Genomic DNA, 14,542 nt, shown 5'->3' with positions numbered 1-14,542 from the left:
CCCACTTCACTGCACTAGTTCCCAGCCCTGGAGAGAAGGAGACATGCACAGCTAGCTCTAACTCTCCCTGCACCTCCTCAGCCTGCACGCCCTTCATATGAACCAGACAAAGTGGCTCCAGCCTACCTGGTGCCCCTGGGGAAGGCAGGAGCAGCTGTAGCATGGGAAGCCAGGATGTTCCCACCAGCTTCCAGGACTGGGGGAGGCACATGGGGCAGGTGGGAAGGTCTCTCATCTCCAGAGGGGCCTCTGTCAGCAGCCAGCATCCTCTGGCAATCCCTCTGTCATGAACAGGGGGAGTGCTGACCAGCACCCAATGACTAAAGGGTTAACTCAGGTACCTAGTAAAGGTGTCGACCAAGGGTCCAGGAAAGCCAATTGAGATAAAGGATTGAAATTTGAATTGGATATAGGTTCCCTGCCTGTTCTCTTTGTGTGGGAGAGTTAAACCAGGAGTTGACACACACAGAATGATTTAAACTCAGACAAGATTACCATGCCCCTCCACATGGAATTCAGGGCATGGGAGAGGACTGAACAAAGAGAAAATTAGAACTGAGTACCAGGGAAATGTGAATCCAGTCGCGTTCAGGGTAATTTTTCTTTATTTTGTGGTTTGGTTTGAACTGCTCTCTGTGAATCTATGCCTCCCCTCCCCATTTACTACCATCTAAGCTTTGTGCCAAGACTTTTCTAATTTTTTAATTTGTTTTCCTTGGTTGCTCTATAACATCTAGCAACCAAGTAAGCTTTAAAAAGTTTATCTTTTGTTTTGCAATGAAAAATTACTTCTTTTAAGTTAATTATTTGATTCTTGTGTTGTAGAAGGACTGTCTGTGTATATCTGTATGCCTCTGACAGAGGGAGGGGTCAACTACAGAGACTGTAGCTTGTTTTTCTCTTTTCTTTTTCAAGCTGTTTTGGGGCAAAAGTGTTTAGGGTACCACGGATGGGGTTGAAGTGTTCACCCCTGTTTTTTTGTTTTTTTTTAAAGAGATCAAAAATTCCCCAAAATTTGTGTATTAGGATTCTGGGGGGAAGTTTTTGTAACCAGTGCCTGTAGAGGCAAGGTTTTGAAGCTCTCTTGCAGCCCCCCACCTTCTGCATTCGGAGTGCCAGAGTGGGGAACAGCCTTGATACCCTCTGTGGCTCCCCTGGCAACAGTTAGGTCCATCCCACTCTAGTCGCACCACTGCTCCATGCCGGGAGAGACGAGTCAGAGTAATCATTTGGCCGCAGGGGCAGAGCTGCAGCAGCTAATGCTCTGCAGGGCAGGTGAGGTGTTGTAAGCTGGCCTCCTGCTCACTCCCGCCGGCAGCCACTGCCCCCCACTGAGCTGGGCAAAGGGGTGTGACCAATGGCCTGGCACCCCATCAGGACATGGGAGAGACCAGCACAGGGACCATGGGAGGGTGCATTTTCACCCTTCCTCTCGCAGCCCCATACGGGCCTGTAAAGGCATGGGTGTGGCCTGGCAGTGTGCTGCAGCCCACCAGCCAGCGGTTAGTGGTCTAACACCAGTCCACAGACTGACGGTTGGGAACCACTGAAGTAGAGGCTGGAGTTTGCCACAGCTCATCTGACATCTCCATAATTGCCTTGTTAATGGGCAAAGCAATTTTACCATGAAGAGTGAGTTGTAAGTTTTTCAGAAGCCAGTACTGTTTCTCCTGCACCTCTTGAAGTGGAACCTCCTGGCTCGCTGCCACCTTTTAAAAAATTGTTTAAGATAGTCAGCCGGGCATAGGTCAGATGATATGACTGCCTTATCGGGCAACAAAGAATTATCTTTGGAGATGTACGAGAGTCAGGATCCCTATTATGAATCTGGCCTTCCTCCTCTTACAAGTCTTCGGGTGGAGAGAGTGTCATGGCCATGAGGGAGGGCCAGCAGCCTGGGGACTTATGCTTGCATCAGGAGTACTGTTTTGATAATAAAAGTTATTTTTTTTTTATTAACCTGGTTTGGTTCATTTCTATGTACTGGAAAATCTGTCTGTGGGATCTGTATGCCTCTGATTAGGGGATAGCAGCCACAGACTGCAGTTTATATTTTCTTTCTTTTTCAAGCTCTTTGTAGAAAAGAGCTTGGGGTGCTCCTGGGGTTGGTTTCAAGTGTCCACCCCTGTTAGGGGGTTCAAAAGCATTTGATGGTGGCAGCGGATTCCCCAAAGTCCAGGTATTAGGATTTTAAGGGGAAGTTTTGTACCAAAGCCTGTAGAAAGCAGGTTTTAGGGGTGTTTTTGCAGGCCCCCACTTCTGCATTCATCATGCCAAAGTGGGGAATCAGCCTTGACATGGTGGGAGCAGTGGGATCATTTTGAGAACCCAGAATTTTCCAGCATAATGACTAGATGAAAAAAGTCACCAATTAATATACTCATGGGGACTCCTCTGGGCCAAAACTTAGTTACAAAAGAGAGGAAAACCCATTTCTAACAGCACAGACATCAGATCCAAAGTCCCACAATAGAAAACAGTAAAACCTAACGGATTTATCTAAACTTTATCCTACTTACACATTTTAAAGAGTCTTTTTCTTGGAGACAGACATGTTGGGATGAACGTCTTTTAGTCGGTGTTGAAAATGTCACATATCAGTGTCTATATGGGCCCCAGTGCTCACAGGGTGGCTACTAAGATGGTTAATGTGGTGGAGGGTATGATCAATGTGCATTACCAGGAAGGACGACGAGATCTGTCCCAATAGTAATATAACCACAAGCCCATCAGGGAGGCGTGGGGTGACGAAAAAACACTCCTGTGGTCATCATCCCCTAGGACACAGTGCTGAGACAGCACTGGAGATCTAATAAGATCTGGAGAGCTGTGGGTCAAAGATGGGGATGGGGATGGATCCCTGATGGCAGGACACAAAGGGTAGTCTCTGCCATGACCTCCCTGTGCCGACAATGTTCAGTCAAGTGCTGCCCATGTCGGGTGGTGGGATGGTTCCTTCACTGGTGCTATAGAGGCTGAAGATGGTGGCATGGGGCTTGGTGCCGAGCTCATTGGTGCCAGTCGAGTTGACTGTCTACAAAGCCAGCATCATCAAAGTTTTTGGTGGTGCTGGGCAGTGTTCCCTCTAAGTTGCACAGCAGCATAGCTTCACACGTAATTAATCAACCCGCCCAGTCAAAGGCTCAGAGCTACTAGGATAGAGCTGGCTGACTGGGCGGGGCAATCAATCATGTGTGAAGCTATGCTGCCGTGTAGCTTAAAGGGAACACTGGTGCCAAGTCACGGTGCAGTGCTGAAGCCAAAGATTGTCTGTGGACTCGACAGCACCAAAAAGCCCCGGGCCAGTACCTGAGCCAGTTCCAGCAGTGTGGTACCTGCACCAGAAGGTGTCAGTTCCACAGTACTGGACATACCCGGGCTATCTCCCCTGCTAACTCCAAGGGAAGATGAAGGAGGGAGAGTATGTGCCAGGAAAGCTCTCTTCATAATAGCCTTCCAAGGAAGCGGGGAGGCAGCTCTTTTCTTGGTGGACTCCTCCTGTGGCTGGGAGTATGTTGGTCCTCAACAGGCTGCATGGCTTTTTCAAATAGAATCATTCTAAGGTAGACCTCTCTGTCTTTCTAGCTCTCGCCATCAAATTGTAGTAGTGCTTGCACTTTTATGAGATATGGGCTTCACTCATATAGTGAATACACAGCCAATGTCCATCCGAGCCTGGCATGGCATCGTGACATGCTTCACAATTCTTAAAGCCCGGCGAGCCTGGCATATTTCTGCATCCACGGCTTTTCTTCTCCTCTCCTCTTTTTTTTTCAGAAAAAGAAAACAGAGCAACATTCAGAGGAGAACTGGAAGAAACAACAAGTTCTTGCAGCCTCCTGAGCAACCAGAGTCACGTCAAGCTTCCCTGAGGGAAAGATTACATAGATAACTATCTACAACTAAGAATTAAACACTGAAGTAAGTATGCCTGAGGCAAGACGTTGAAGATCCGTCTGCAACCAAGGGCGGTTAGCAAAGAATTGAAGGTGTGGGGGGGTCAGAGCATGTACACGAGGCGCTAAGGCGCAAATTCCACAAGGCGTCTTTTCGTGCATGCACAACCCAATAGGGAAACTGCTTTGCAAGGCTCCACTGTCACCAACAGTGGAACACCCACAGAAACACGACTTGAAGAAGAAGTAAGAGATTTTGAGAGGGCAGGGGCAGCATACTGAAGCTTCTCTCTCCCTCCCTTCTCCCCTCAGTACAGAGAGCAAAACAGAGCAGCTAGCTGCTTTTATTGGCACTGCGCACTGCTGCAGGGGTGGTCACAGGTTGGATCAAAAGGCTTGATGTGCCAGATCTGGCCTGTGAGCTGCATCTTGCCCATCCTCGATGTGTAATGATCCTTCAAAAGAATTCAAAGTTAGGCAGGGATTTTTCTTTTTTGTAATGTAACAATAAAAATGTGACTAGGAGGCACAGTTCAATGGTTAAGCCATTGAAGTGGAAGTCAAAAGACCTGAATTCTAATGCAGTTGCTGCCACTGAAAATTGACCTCTTTGGCAATTAACTTCACTGCTCTATGAACCTCTGCCACTCTCTCTCATCTATTTAGATTATGAGAGCTTCAGGGCAGGAATTACCTCTGACTTTGTATTTGTACAATGTCTAGCACAACATCTAGCATAATGGAGTCCCAATCTCAGCTGGGCCCATAAAATACAAGTAATAAAATTTGTATTTGTTTTTAAACTTACATTGCAATGTGAATTTTCATTTGCAGTATTGATAATTGTCTGTTTAAGATTAACAAAATGGTATGTAGTGTATCTCTCAGTGCCACTTACATTTTCTTTTTTGGTCTATATATTTTGTATTACCTTCTCCCACAGTCTTGTCTGAAAGAATACATACTTTTGAATATCAAATACAATGAACTTATGCATACCTCTTCCATCTGTCTCCATATCTCCTCACATTCATCTAAGAGTTCTTCTCTGGCATCTGCAGAACACACTATGTTACTGGTGATTGCTGGAGCGAGATCATGTTGGTACGAAGACATACGTTTTGCCAATTTCTCAGCCTATGAACAAGAAGAAAATAATGGTCATCATCATATGGAACTAAAATTAGAAAAGGATAATCATATCCATCAAAAACCAGCAAAAACTGTATAATTTCTCTTAATCCTTCAAGTAGCAGGCCTCATCTCCACATTCAGTTACACTGCCCAAAACTTCTAACTTTAATTAAAAGCAGTTAGCTCTATTAGGCTATGTCTACACTACAAGGTTATTTTGAAATAAGTAACTTCAAAATAACTCCCAAAATAAATATTTCAAAATAGTGAATACACACTACAAATCCCCATTGAAACAGCACAGATTTATATTGAAATAGCACGTCCACACTGATTGGAGCCTGTATCACATTTACAACTCCCCAGAAGCACTCCTGGCAGGGCATCAGGACAGCAGTCACTTCTTAGAGCTGCTTCCCATGACTCATGCTTAAAGGGGATCCTCTCTACAGCTGTGTCTCAGACTCTTCTCCATTTTGCCTACCTCCTCAAGAGACAGCAAACTCTCACTGTGTGTGTTGGTTGCCCTTGCGAATGCCATAACACTTCCACCGTGGAGCCACATCTGTTGCAAATCAGTGTCAGCCTCTTAGATTTGCTGCTGCAACTCCTGGTGCAGTTTATGCAGATTGCCCTCGAGGCGCTACAGGGCCACAACAACCAGCTTAGAATAGTGCACTGCCTCGCGCTGGCCCGTGCACTCCTCATACACCATAGCCCCTTCCACCCTCCCCTGCACACCATGCACCATTGCTTCTGGTGCCAGGAGACCAATTCCGACCAGTAGAACCGGATTGTCATGGAGCGGTGGAACGACCATCAGGGGCTCCAGAACTTGCGCATGCAGAAGGCCACCTTCCAGGAGCTCTGCAAGTGGCTGGCGCTGTCCTCCAGCGATGGGACTCCTGCATGCAATGTGCCATCCCCCTCCAGAAGCGTGTCACCATTGTCCTCTCAAAGCTCACCACGCCAGATACCTACTGCTCCGTCAGGAACCAGTTTGGGATGGGGAGATCAACCGTTGGGGCCATGGTCATGCAGGTTTCACTCTTTTACTATGTTACGAGGGTGGCAAAGCACTCCAGTGCCATGTTTCCCAATTTTTTTTGACCACGGAACCCTTTTAAATTCAGAAACCTTTCAAGGAACCCCTACTGCCAGGGAATAAGTTTGTCGAGCAAAATAAAACAAAAAAAACCCCACCACCCAAACACACAGACTGGGGAGCGGGCTTCCAGTACACCAAAATTAGTAGTCAATTAGTAGTAACAAGATGCTAAATACGGTCATGAGATCACCATTCATTTTAATTCAGCATATTTTAAATCAAAAATCATATTAAATATGTACAAAAAATAAAGCTATCAAATAATATTAATTATATTCACAGTTTTCAATGCAAAGAGTGGTTTTTCTTCTTTTCTTGGCAAATTCTTTTTATATTTGATTTAATACTAGAAAGTTGGATTCGCATATTTGGCGCAGCAGTCAGTCAATTTCTGTATTTCATTTTTGTTGCTGCATAATTCGAGAATCCAGTTTCACACAAGTATGTGCTGGCGAAGGGTACAGCTGACCAACTGCTTGTCTTGATAAAAATGAATATTCTTAACTTTGACATAAGCCACCCCAAAATGTAATCAGAGAAACTTCTTTAAATTTTTGTATTAATTAGCCGTCCAAAGTGATTTCAATTAGGTTTTCATAATCTTGTGTAGAAAAGCTGACTGGCTTTTCTGTTAAACTTAATGGATTTTGAATCCAGTTATTGTTGTCATTGATGGTTGGAAAATAATGATGTTCATGTATAAATCGCAGAGATGATCTGCAATGTCGCTGCAAATATCTTCATCAAATTTGCATTCATTTTCTTCAAGGAAATCATTCAGTGTTGGGAAACAATCCAAATTATTTTGTCCTACAGATGAGATCCAAAACTGTAGCTTCTGTGACAATGATAAAATTTTATCTTTCGCATTAAAAATATTTACATTCTTTCCTTGCAGCGACAGATTTACTTCATTAAGTTTTGTAAAGATGTCTGCAAGATACACAACTCTTGATAACCTAAAAAAGTTTGTTAAACGATCAGACAGTTGGAATTTGTGATCCAGCAAATATGTGGAGAGCTCATGATGCAACTCAAATAATCTAACCAGCACTTTGCCTCGCAATAGCTACTGGACTTCTGTATGTAGAAGCAGGGTTTTGTGCTGACTACCCATATCTTCAAACATAATTTTGAGCAGTCTTGATTGTAATGGTCGAGTTTTTATATCATTAATAATCTGTACTGCTTCGTCCAACACATTTTTAAGAGAGGGAGAAATATTCTTAACTACCAAAGCGTGTCTGTGGAGAATGTAATGACTGCTGGTGCAGTTTGGTGCTACATTATTTATTTGGCTACGTCTACATTGGCATCCCTTTCCGGAAAAGGGATGCTAATGAGACGAGTTGGAATTGCAAATCCGCGGGGGATTTAAATATCCCCCGTGGCATTTGCCTTTACATGGCTGCCGCTTTTTTCCGGTTTCGGGATAAGCGGAGAAAAGCGCCAGTCTAGATGCGATTCTCTGGAAAATAAGCCCTTTTCCAGAGGATTTCTTATTCCTACTTATTCCTTTCAAGTACGAATAAGAAATCCTCCGGAAAAGGGCTTATTTTCCGGAGAATCGCGTCTAGACTGGCGCTTTTCTCCTGCTTATCCCCAAGCCGGAAAAAAGCGGCAGCCATGTAAAGGCAAATGCCGTGGGGGATATTTAAATCCTCCGTGGATTTGCAATTCCGAAGTGTCTAATCTGCATCCCTTTTCCGGAAAAGGGGTGCAGTGTAGACACAGCCTTTGTGTTCAGCACCAGCCACTCTTCCTACCATTGCTTTTGCACCATCACTGCACACATCAACACATTTTTCCCAGCTTATTTGGCGTGTTTTCATAAAGTTATCGATACAATTGAATATAGTCTCACCAGTCATATTGGTTTGCAAAAATTCACATAAAAGTAAGTCTTCTTCAGTAGAACTATTAAAATCATAACGGACAAATACAAGCAAAACTGCAAGACCTGCAACGTCAGTGGATTTTCCTAATCATAATGCATATGCATCACATAAATACAGCTGAAAAATAAGCTCCTTCTCGATGTCAGCAGCCAGATCGTGAATACGATGTGTGACAGTATTGTTCGATAGTGGCACAGCCTCAACTTTTTGACGAGACTCCTGATCCAACATAACACATTACAATATCTTTTGCACATGGTTTTAAGAGTGATTCCCCAGTAGTGTGTGCTTCTCCAGCAAGTGATATACGATAGCAAACTTTGTAAGACGCCTCTGTTGCATTTTCATTATCAGATTTGGCAATTTTTGACATGAAGAGTTTACTTTTTTCAAGTGATTCAAGCTTCGGCTTAAAAAAAATTTGTCTTTATCTTTGTTTTCTGGATGATTTGTTTCAAAATATCTTCGCAATTTAGCAGGTACTAAACAACTATTAGATAATATTTTGTTGCACAGTATACACTCGGCACCTGGAGCAGCTTTATTTCCATTGCTTGTGAATCCAAATGACAAACAGTACTCACAACACCTGCGTTTCTTATTAGTCGGCTGTAATTTTTCATAATTAACTTGAACTGCCTCAGTATTTTCCTTGCTGGTTTCAGTAAAAATATTGGAGTTTGAAGTACTCACTTTTTTCTTTCAAATTCCTTCTTTTAACCAACGATCCATGGGGAATTTTGATATTAGCTTGAATTCTTAAAGTCACACACAACAGCTGCTGGTCCCGCTTCTCCCCGATCAACCCAACATTCCTCTCCCCCGTGCCCCGCTGCCTCTCTCCTTTTACCAAAGGACCTAGCAGCACCTACTAGGTCCCTTGGAAAAAGCAGAGTGGCAGCAGGGGATGGGAGAGAGGAATCTTGGGTTGATCGGGGAGAAGCAGGACAAGCAACTGTTACTCCTGCTAAGTCCGGTGGTAAAAGAAGAGCGGCAGCAGAGGATGGGAGGTGTCTGAAAGGGCAGTGGGGAAACAGAGAAGGAGCCAGCGTCTTTGTGCGCCAGGCTCCTCTCTATCTCTTTAAGGGCGGGAGAGGAGGGAGCGTTCGGGTTCTTGCAGAACCCTTACTTTCACTTCGTGGAACCCCAGGGTACCGTGGAGCACCATTTGGGAAACACTGCTCCAATGTGTTACCTAGGAAGGGTATGTGGAATCTCCCTTCCTAGAGGTTTTTCAGAGCCAGTTTCACAAAGCCCTGCCAGGGATGGGGGTAGCTGAAGTTAGTTCCTGCTTTGGGAAGGGACTTGGGTTTGGGGACCTCCCAAGGTCTCTTGTAATCCTATGATTCTACAGGTGGTAAAGGACATCAATGCCATCCTGCTATGCAGGATCACCTTGGGCAACGTGGACCACATTGTCGCTGCTTTTGCCGCCATAGGCTTCCCAAACTGCGCTGTGTGGGGCGGGGGCGGGGGCAGGGGGGGGACAGGACAGGGCAGGGCAGGCCAGGCCATTGACAGCACAAACATCCCTGACCACCGGGCCTCAGACTTCATCAATAAGACAGGGTACTTTTTCATGGTCCTGCAGACCCTTGTGGACACAGGGCCTGATTCGCGGACATTTTTGTCAGGTGTTTGGGGAAGGCGCATGACGCCCACATCTTCAGAAACTCCAGCCTCTTTCAGAGGATTTACACCGGCACTCTTCCTCCCCTGACCGTACCACCAGCGTTGGAGACATGCCTATGTGCAGCATAGGCGACACAGCCTACTCTTTGCTCTCTTGGCTGATGAAGCCCTCCACAGGATATCTGGACGCAACCAAAAAACGCTTCAACACCTGGCTCAGCAGGTGCTACTTTGTCATGAAAGATGCCTTCAACTGCCTCAAAGAGAGATTTTAATGTCTCCTCACCCACCTGGACCTTGGAGGCCACAACATCCCCCTGTTGTGTGCTCCACAACCTTTGTGAAAACACAGGAGAGACTTTCCTACGGGGAGGGGAGCTGAGCAGCTAACCAAGGTTTATGAGCAGCTGTACACTGCTGCCATTTGGTGAGCACATCAGGGGGCTGTGTTTCTCTGGGAGGCCCTGAGAGAGTTTCAAACAAGGCTGGCTGAGAGACTCTCTCTTGGGGCCTCCCTACAAAGGGCCTCTGCATTGTCCCTTGTGCCTTTCCTCCCACGCCTTCCCTTCTCCCCACCCCACACAGACCAAATAAAAAAAGACTTTCTGGTTTGAGCACGAAACTCTCTGATTTTTCTTGGGGAATATATAACTAGGGAGGGACTGGAGAAAGAACCTGGGAGATGGGAAGAGGTGCAAGGAGGGGCTCAGTGACAGGGCTGGGACTGGTGCCTGCCTCAGGAGTCTCTGGATGACTCAGATGCCCAAGAGGTCCCACCGCCACATGTGTGTGGCCTTTGGTGGCCTCTGAAGGGGGCTAGGAAAAGAAACCAGGGAGGCGGGTGCAGATGCAAGGAGCTGGGGGGGAGTTGGTAATGAGAGGTAGCTGCTGGACCACTTAATGGTGGCAATCAGGCACTCCACGGAGGCATGTGGAGCACATGGTCTTGTGCTGCCAGGACAGCTGCTCCCAGATGGTCTGCCTCAGCTCCCAGATATCACGGTGCACCTCGAGATCGGCGATCCACCTTTGGTGCTCCTGCTCAAAACTTCTGTTTAGGGCATGCAGGCAGTCCAGATGTTCCTGCAGCAGGTCCTCATGGGGTTGCTTGCGCCTACAGCTCTTGCAGAGCAGGAGGATGGCACAGGAGGCGTCAGAGGCACCAAACTTGCAGCTGGGTCAGCTGTGAAGATAAGTGAAAAGAGCAGTCATCCCAGGACACACTGTGCATGAAGCCTAGCCCGAAATCCGTGAGCCAACATTGAAGGTCTCAGTTCAGATGATGGTGATGTGCTTCAAGGAAGACCAGCAGGCACTTTCCTGCAGGGGCACGGATATCCCAGAGGAGCCTTGCCTTAAGCAGGCATGAGAGCATACCAGCCAGGCCAGGAGCCTGCAGGTGGGGGAGGTGGCTGGGGTGGCTCAGCTTCCCTTTATGCTACACACATTAGATCTGGCAGTGTCAGTGTCCCACAGAGAGTGGACTTCTATCCCTGCCCGCTGGAGGAGGGGGGGGGGGAAGGTGTTGAAGGAGGTAAGAGCAGCAGATGCCACTTTCCGGAGAGTGCTACTGGAGTCCCCTCCTCTTCTTCCCCTCAGCAGGTTCCCACACAAAGGATCTGTGTCCTCCACCTCACCATGCTTACTCAAGAGTGGATGCTGCATATGAGTGCAGGCATGACCATGTGTGGCACTGCTGCGTGTTCCCATGATTCTAAACCCCTTAGTGGTGGGAAGGTGTCCCAACATGGAGTCCTGATTAAGGCAGGCCTGTGAGAAGGAGCGAGGGGTTCCTATATGACAGCCTCATGGGGCTGTGTGCTTCGCACTGGAGCTCAATATGCACCCACGTGCACAGGCTGTTGTGCAAGAAGGCTGAGAGAGGAGCATGCAGCCTCTCACAGCCCACCGCCTCTTTCATGTGTCTAGGGAAAGTTATTGAACTCACCTCATCTGAGCCCTGGGAGACATCCTGGGAGGAGAGGGATGGGCTCCAGGGAGATGACCACTTCCTGGCTGGTGGGCATGGTGTCAGTGCTGGACTGCTCCTCCTCAACTTCATCCTTGTAATCCTCCCTCCACAGCCCTGTCTTCGTGGAGGCTGAACTGACATGGGGTTGGGGGTGGAGGGGAGGGAAGGAAAGGAAAGCAACTGACCCCCTTCCTGAGATGGCATCCAGCTGCATATAAAAATGGCAGGTCTCAGGTGCTGCCACAAAGTGGGAACTTTCCTCCCTGGCCCTGCTGTAGGACTGCCTCAGTTCTTTTATTTTCATTTGCACCTGGTCCTGGATTCGAGTGTGCCCCTTTTGGACCAGGCAGGTAGCCATCCGGATATAGACATCCATATTTGTGCACCTGGTGTGGAGATCCTAGAGGTTAGACTCCTCTCCCCAGACCGCGATGAGATCCAGGACCTCCGCACCAGTCCAGGCCAGAGCCCTCTTTCATCCCTGGCCAGGGGCTTCCGAACTAGCTGTAGCTGTGCTTGCAGCCATGGGGGGGTCTAAGAGGGAATGCTGAGGTCTGCCATGGAAACAGTAAAGGCAGTACAGGATGCTGCTGTGTGGCATGGGGGTAGCAGGTGCCACAAGCCCTTTCCCTTCTGCCCATAGATTTAAACCCTGCAGAAGAAGGGAAACGATAGAATTTTCAGGGGTGTGGCCAGAGTGCCCACTAGGGCAGCTGTGAGATGCCCGGAAGGCCAATTATTTTGAAATAACTACAGCTGTGTCTCCACACTAACTCTATTTTGAAATAGCAATTTCAAAATAGGTGTTATTCTTAATGGATTCAAAGGTTATTTTGAAATAACAAGCCCATTATTTTGAAATAACTTCAAAATAATAGGCTTGTGTGCACACTCACCTTGTTATTTCAAAATTACAGGAGTTATTTTGAAATAACTCTGTAGTGTAGACTAGGGACGTTAGCAAGTAGTCGAGTACCCAATAAGCACACGCTTACCAGGCAGTCAACTGGAATATCAACTACTCACTTCCCCCCTCCCTTGCTGCTACTATGAGAGGCAGCAAGTGGGGGGAAAACAGGAGCTGGTGCTGGCAGGAGCCATCTTAAAAGCTGGTTCCTCCAGCACTGGCTCTGCTGCGCTGCCTGCCCCCTCCCTGCCTCCATTGCTTCTATCAGAGGCAGCGGGGAAGAATAAGGGAGGCTGTTGCCAGCCCTGGCACCACAAACGGGGGCTGGTGGACTCAGCAGAAGCCGGGACTGAGCAGTCCCAGCTCGTGCTGGCCCAGCAGCTCTTACTATATTTAAAATGCAGAGCTATAGCACAGGTGGCTGCCAGAGCCAGCACAAACGGGGACTGCTCAGTCCCAGCTCAAACTGGCTCCTAGAGCTACCCCCACTGTGGCTCAGCAGAATGGTCCTTATCGACTAATTGTATAAACAATACAAATTGTATCAACTACACAATTAGACAGATAACCACAATTTAACATCCCTAGTGAAGACACACCTTTAGGGAACCAGAATTTTAGAACAAAGTATTAATATGTTGTGGTTTCCTCAGAGACCTTTTTCACTTGGCTTATTCAGAATACTTTGTCAGTTCCAGGAGAATACTTCATCCAATTCTCTGGAATCCAAAAAACTGAGTTCATCTACAGTTTTCACCACTCTAATATCTTTATTTGGCATGCTGCACAGCTACACTGAGTAGATTAGAAACAATAGCATACCACTCCTCTGAAGTTACAAAGAAAATTTCTTTGCTTGTACCCATTTACACATTGTGTTTACTATACTCTGCACCACATGTGTGCAGCATACCTTATCCATGCATTTGCCACATTAGATCTAATCTCCAAATTCACCTTGTGCAGGGAATTATTTCCTTTTAAGCCGGCTTCCCCCCAGCACCAGCTCCTACCCACCCTTGTTGCCTCTGATTAGTCTTACTGATTAATCATCTATTCAACAACTTGTTGACATCCCTAATTCTAACTAGGAACGTTAACAGTTAACTGGTAAGCCTCACTCTTATAATTAACCTCTGGGGGTTATATCTGCTCCCTGCCCACGGAATATCTGTGGTGGGGGACGCTGCAGCTCTCTGCTCACCCCCATTTAAATAGTTAACTAAACACGATTTTGAATCCCTAATTCTAAAACAAAATTCCCATTTTTCATCAGTTGCTTTAAGTCACCTGTCCTCAAGTTTTCTTCTGTCTTCCATTGGGAGACTTTATTAATAAAAGGAGATGGTAACACCTACAGAAAGGTATTTTTTCTATCTCAGGATTAAAATAACCACACGTTGAACTGCTATAGTATTACAGAAAACAAGATTACTTGGACTCTGGATTCCCATAAAATCTACATATTTCATCTTTTAGTAATAAATATAGCAGCCACATAATTTTCAGGGCCAATAATACTGCAAAAGCACACATTCACCATACTAGAGAGTAATGTAATAGTCATATATGCTCTAGTAATTAAGAGACTGAGAAATATGCTAGTCTATTTCAGCAATATATGAAATCAGAATTGTTTCAGCCTGATAACAGACTTGAGGGGAAAGATTGAACTAGACTCAATTTGCCATCCAGAGTGACCTTGGGCACTTCAGATGTAACTAATTCTGTTAACTCCTATGCATATCTAACTTTGTGCACATGGAAATTCACAATAAACGCTGGTCTACACACAAAGTTACTACGCAAAGTGTTTGAAGGATTAAGGCCTTAATCTCTCTGCTTCAATTTCTCATTTGTAAAAGGGAAGCATTAATTAATTTACATGAAGTATTCATATATCACCATGAAACACCCAGTTAAAAAAAAATAGTGTCCTTATCACTCATTTTTCATTAATTTGTTTTCAGAGATTTTTATCAACAGAAAATAAGA

General features: G+C 46.1%; 1 protein-coding gene across 5 annotated transcripts in view; it reads right to left on the bottom strand.

The window, feature by feature from the left end:
- The window catches only part of CENPK (centromere protein K), an 87,348-nt gene that overhangs the window by 54,133 nt on the left and 18,673 nt on the right, over positions 1–14,542 (bottom strand). For 2 of the 5 annotated variants that reach the window (XM_089779376.1, XM_089779375.1), the window contains exons 3-4: positions 11,617–11,769; positions 4,896–5,033 (exon numbers count right to left, since the gene is read on the bottom strand). In XM_089779376.1, coding sequence (XP_089635502.1) covers positions 4,896–5,033; positions 11,617–11,769 — 291 coding nt within the window. Of the gene's footprint in view, positions 1–4,895; positions 5,034–10,695; positions 10,852–11,616; positions 11,775–14,542 lie in introns of those variants that run through there. The other 3 variants (XM_075932392.2, XM_075932390.2, XM_006117003.5) reach the window with 3 other exon arrangements.

The sequence above is a fragment of the Pelodiscus sinensis genome, chromosome 6, assembly GCF_052426305.1.
Source record: "Pelodiscus sinensis isolate ZL-2025 chromosome 6, ASM5242630v1, whole genome shotgun sequence".
Lineage (NCBI taxonomy): Eukaryota > Metazoa > Chordata > Testudines > Trionychidae > Pelodiscus > Pelodiscus sinensis.
This window is presented reverse-complemented; position numbering and strand designations above follow the sequence as displayed.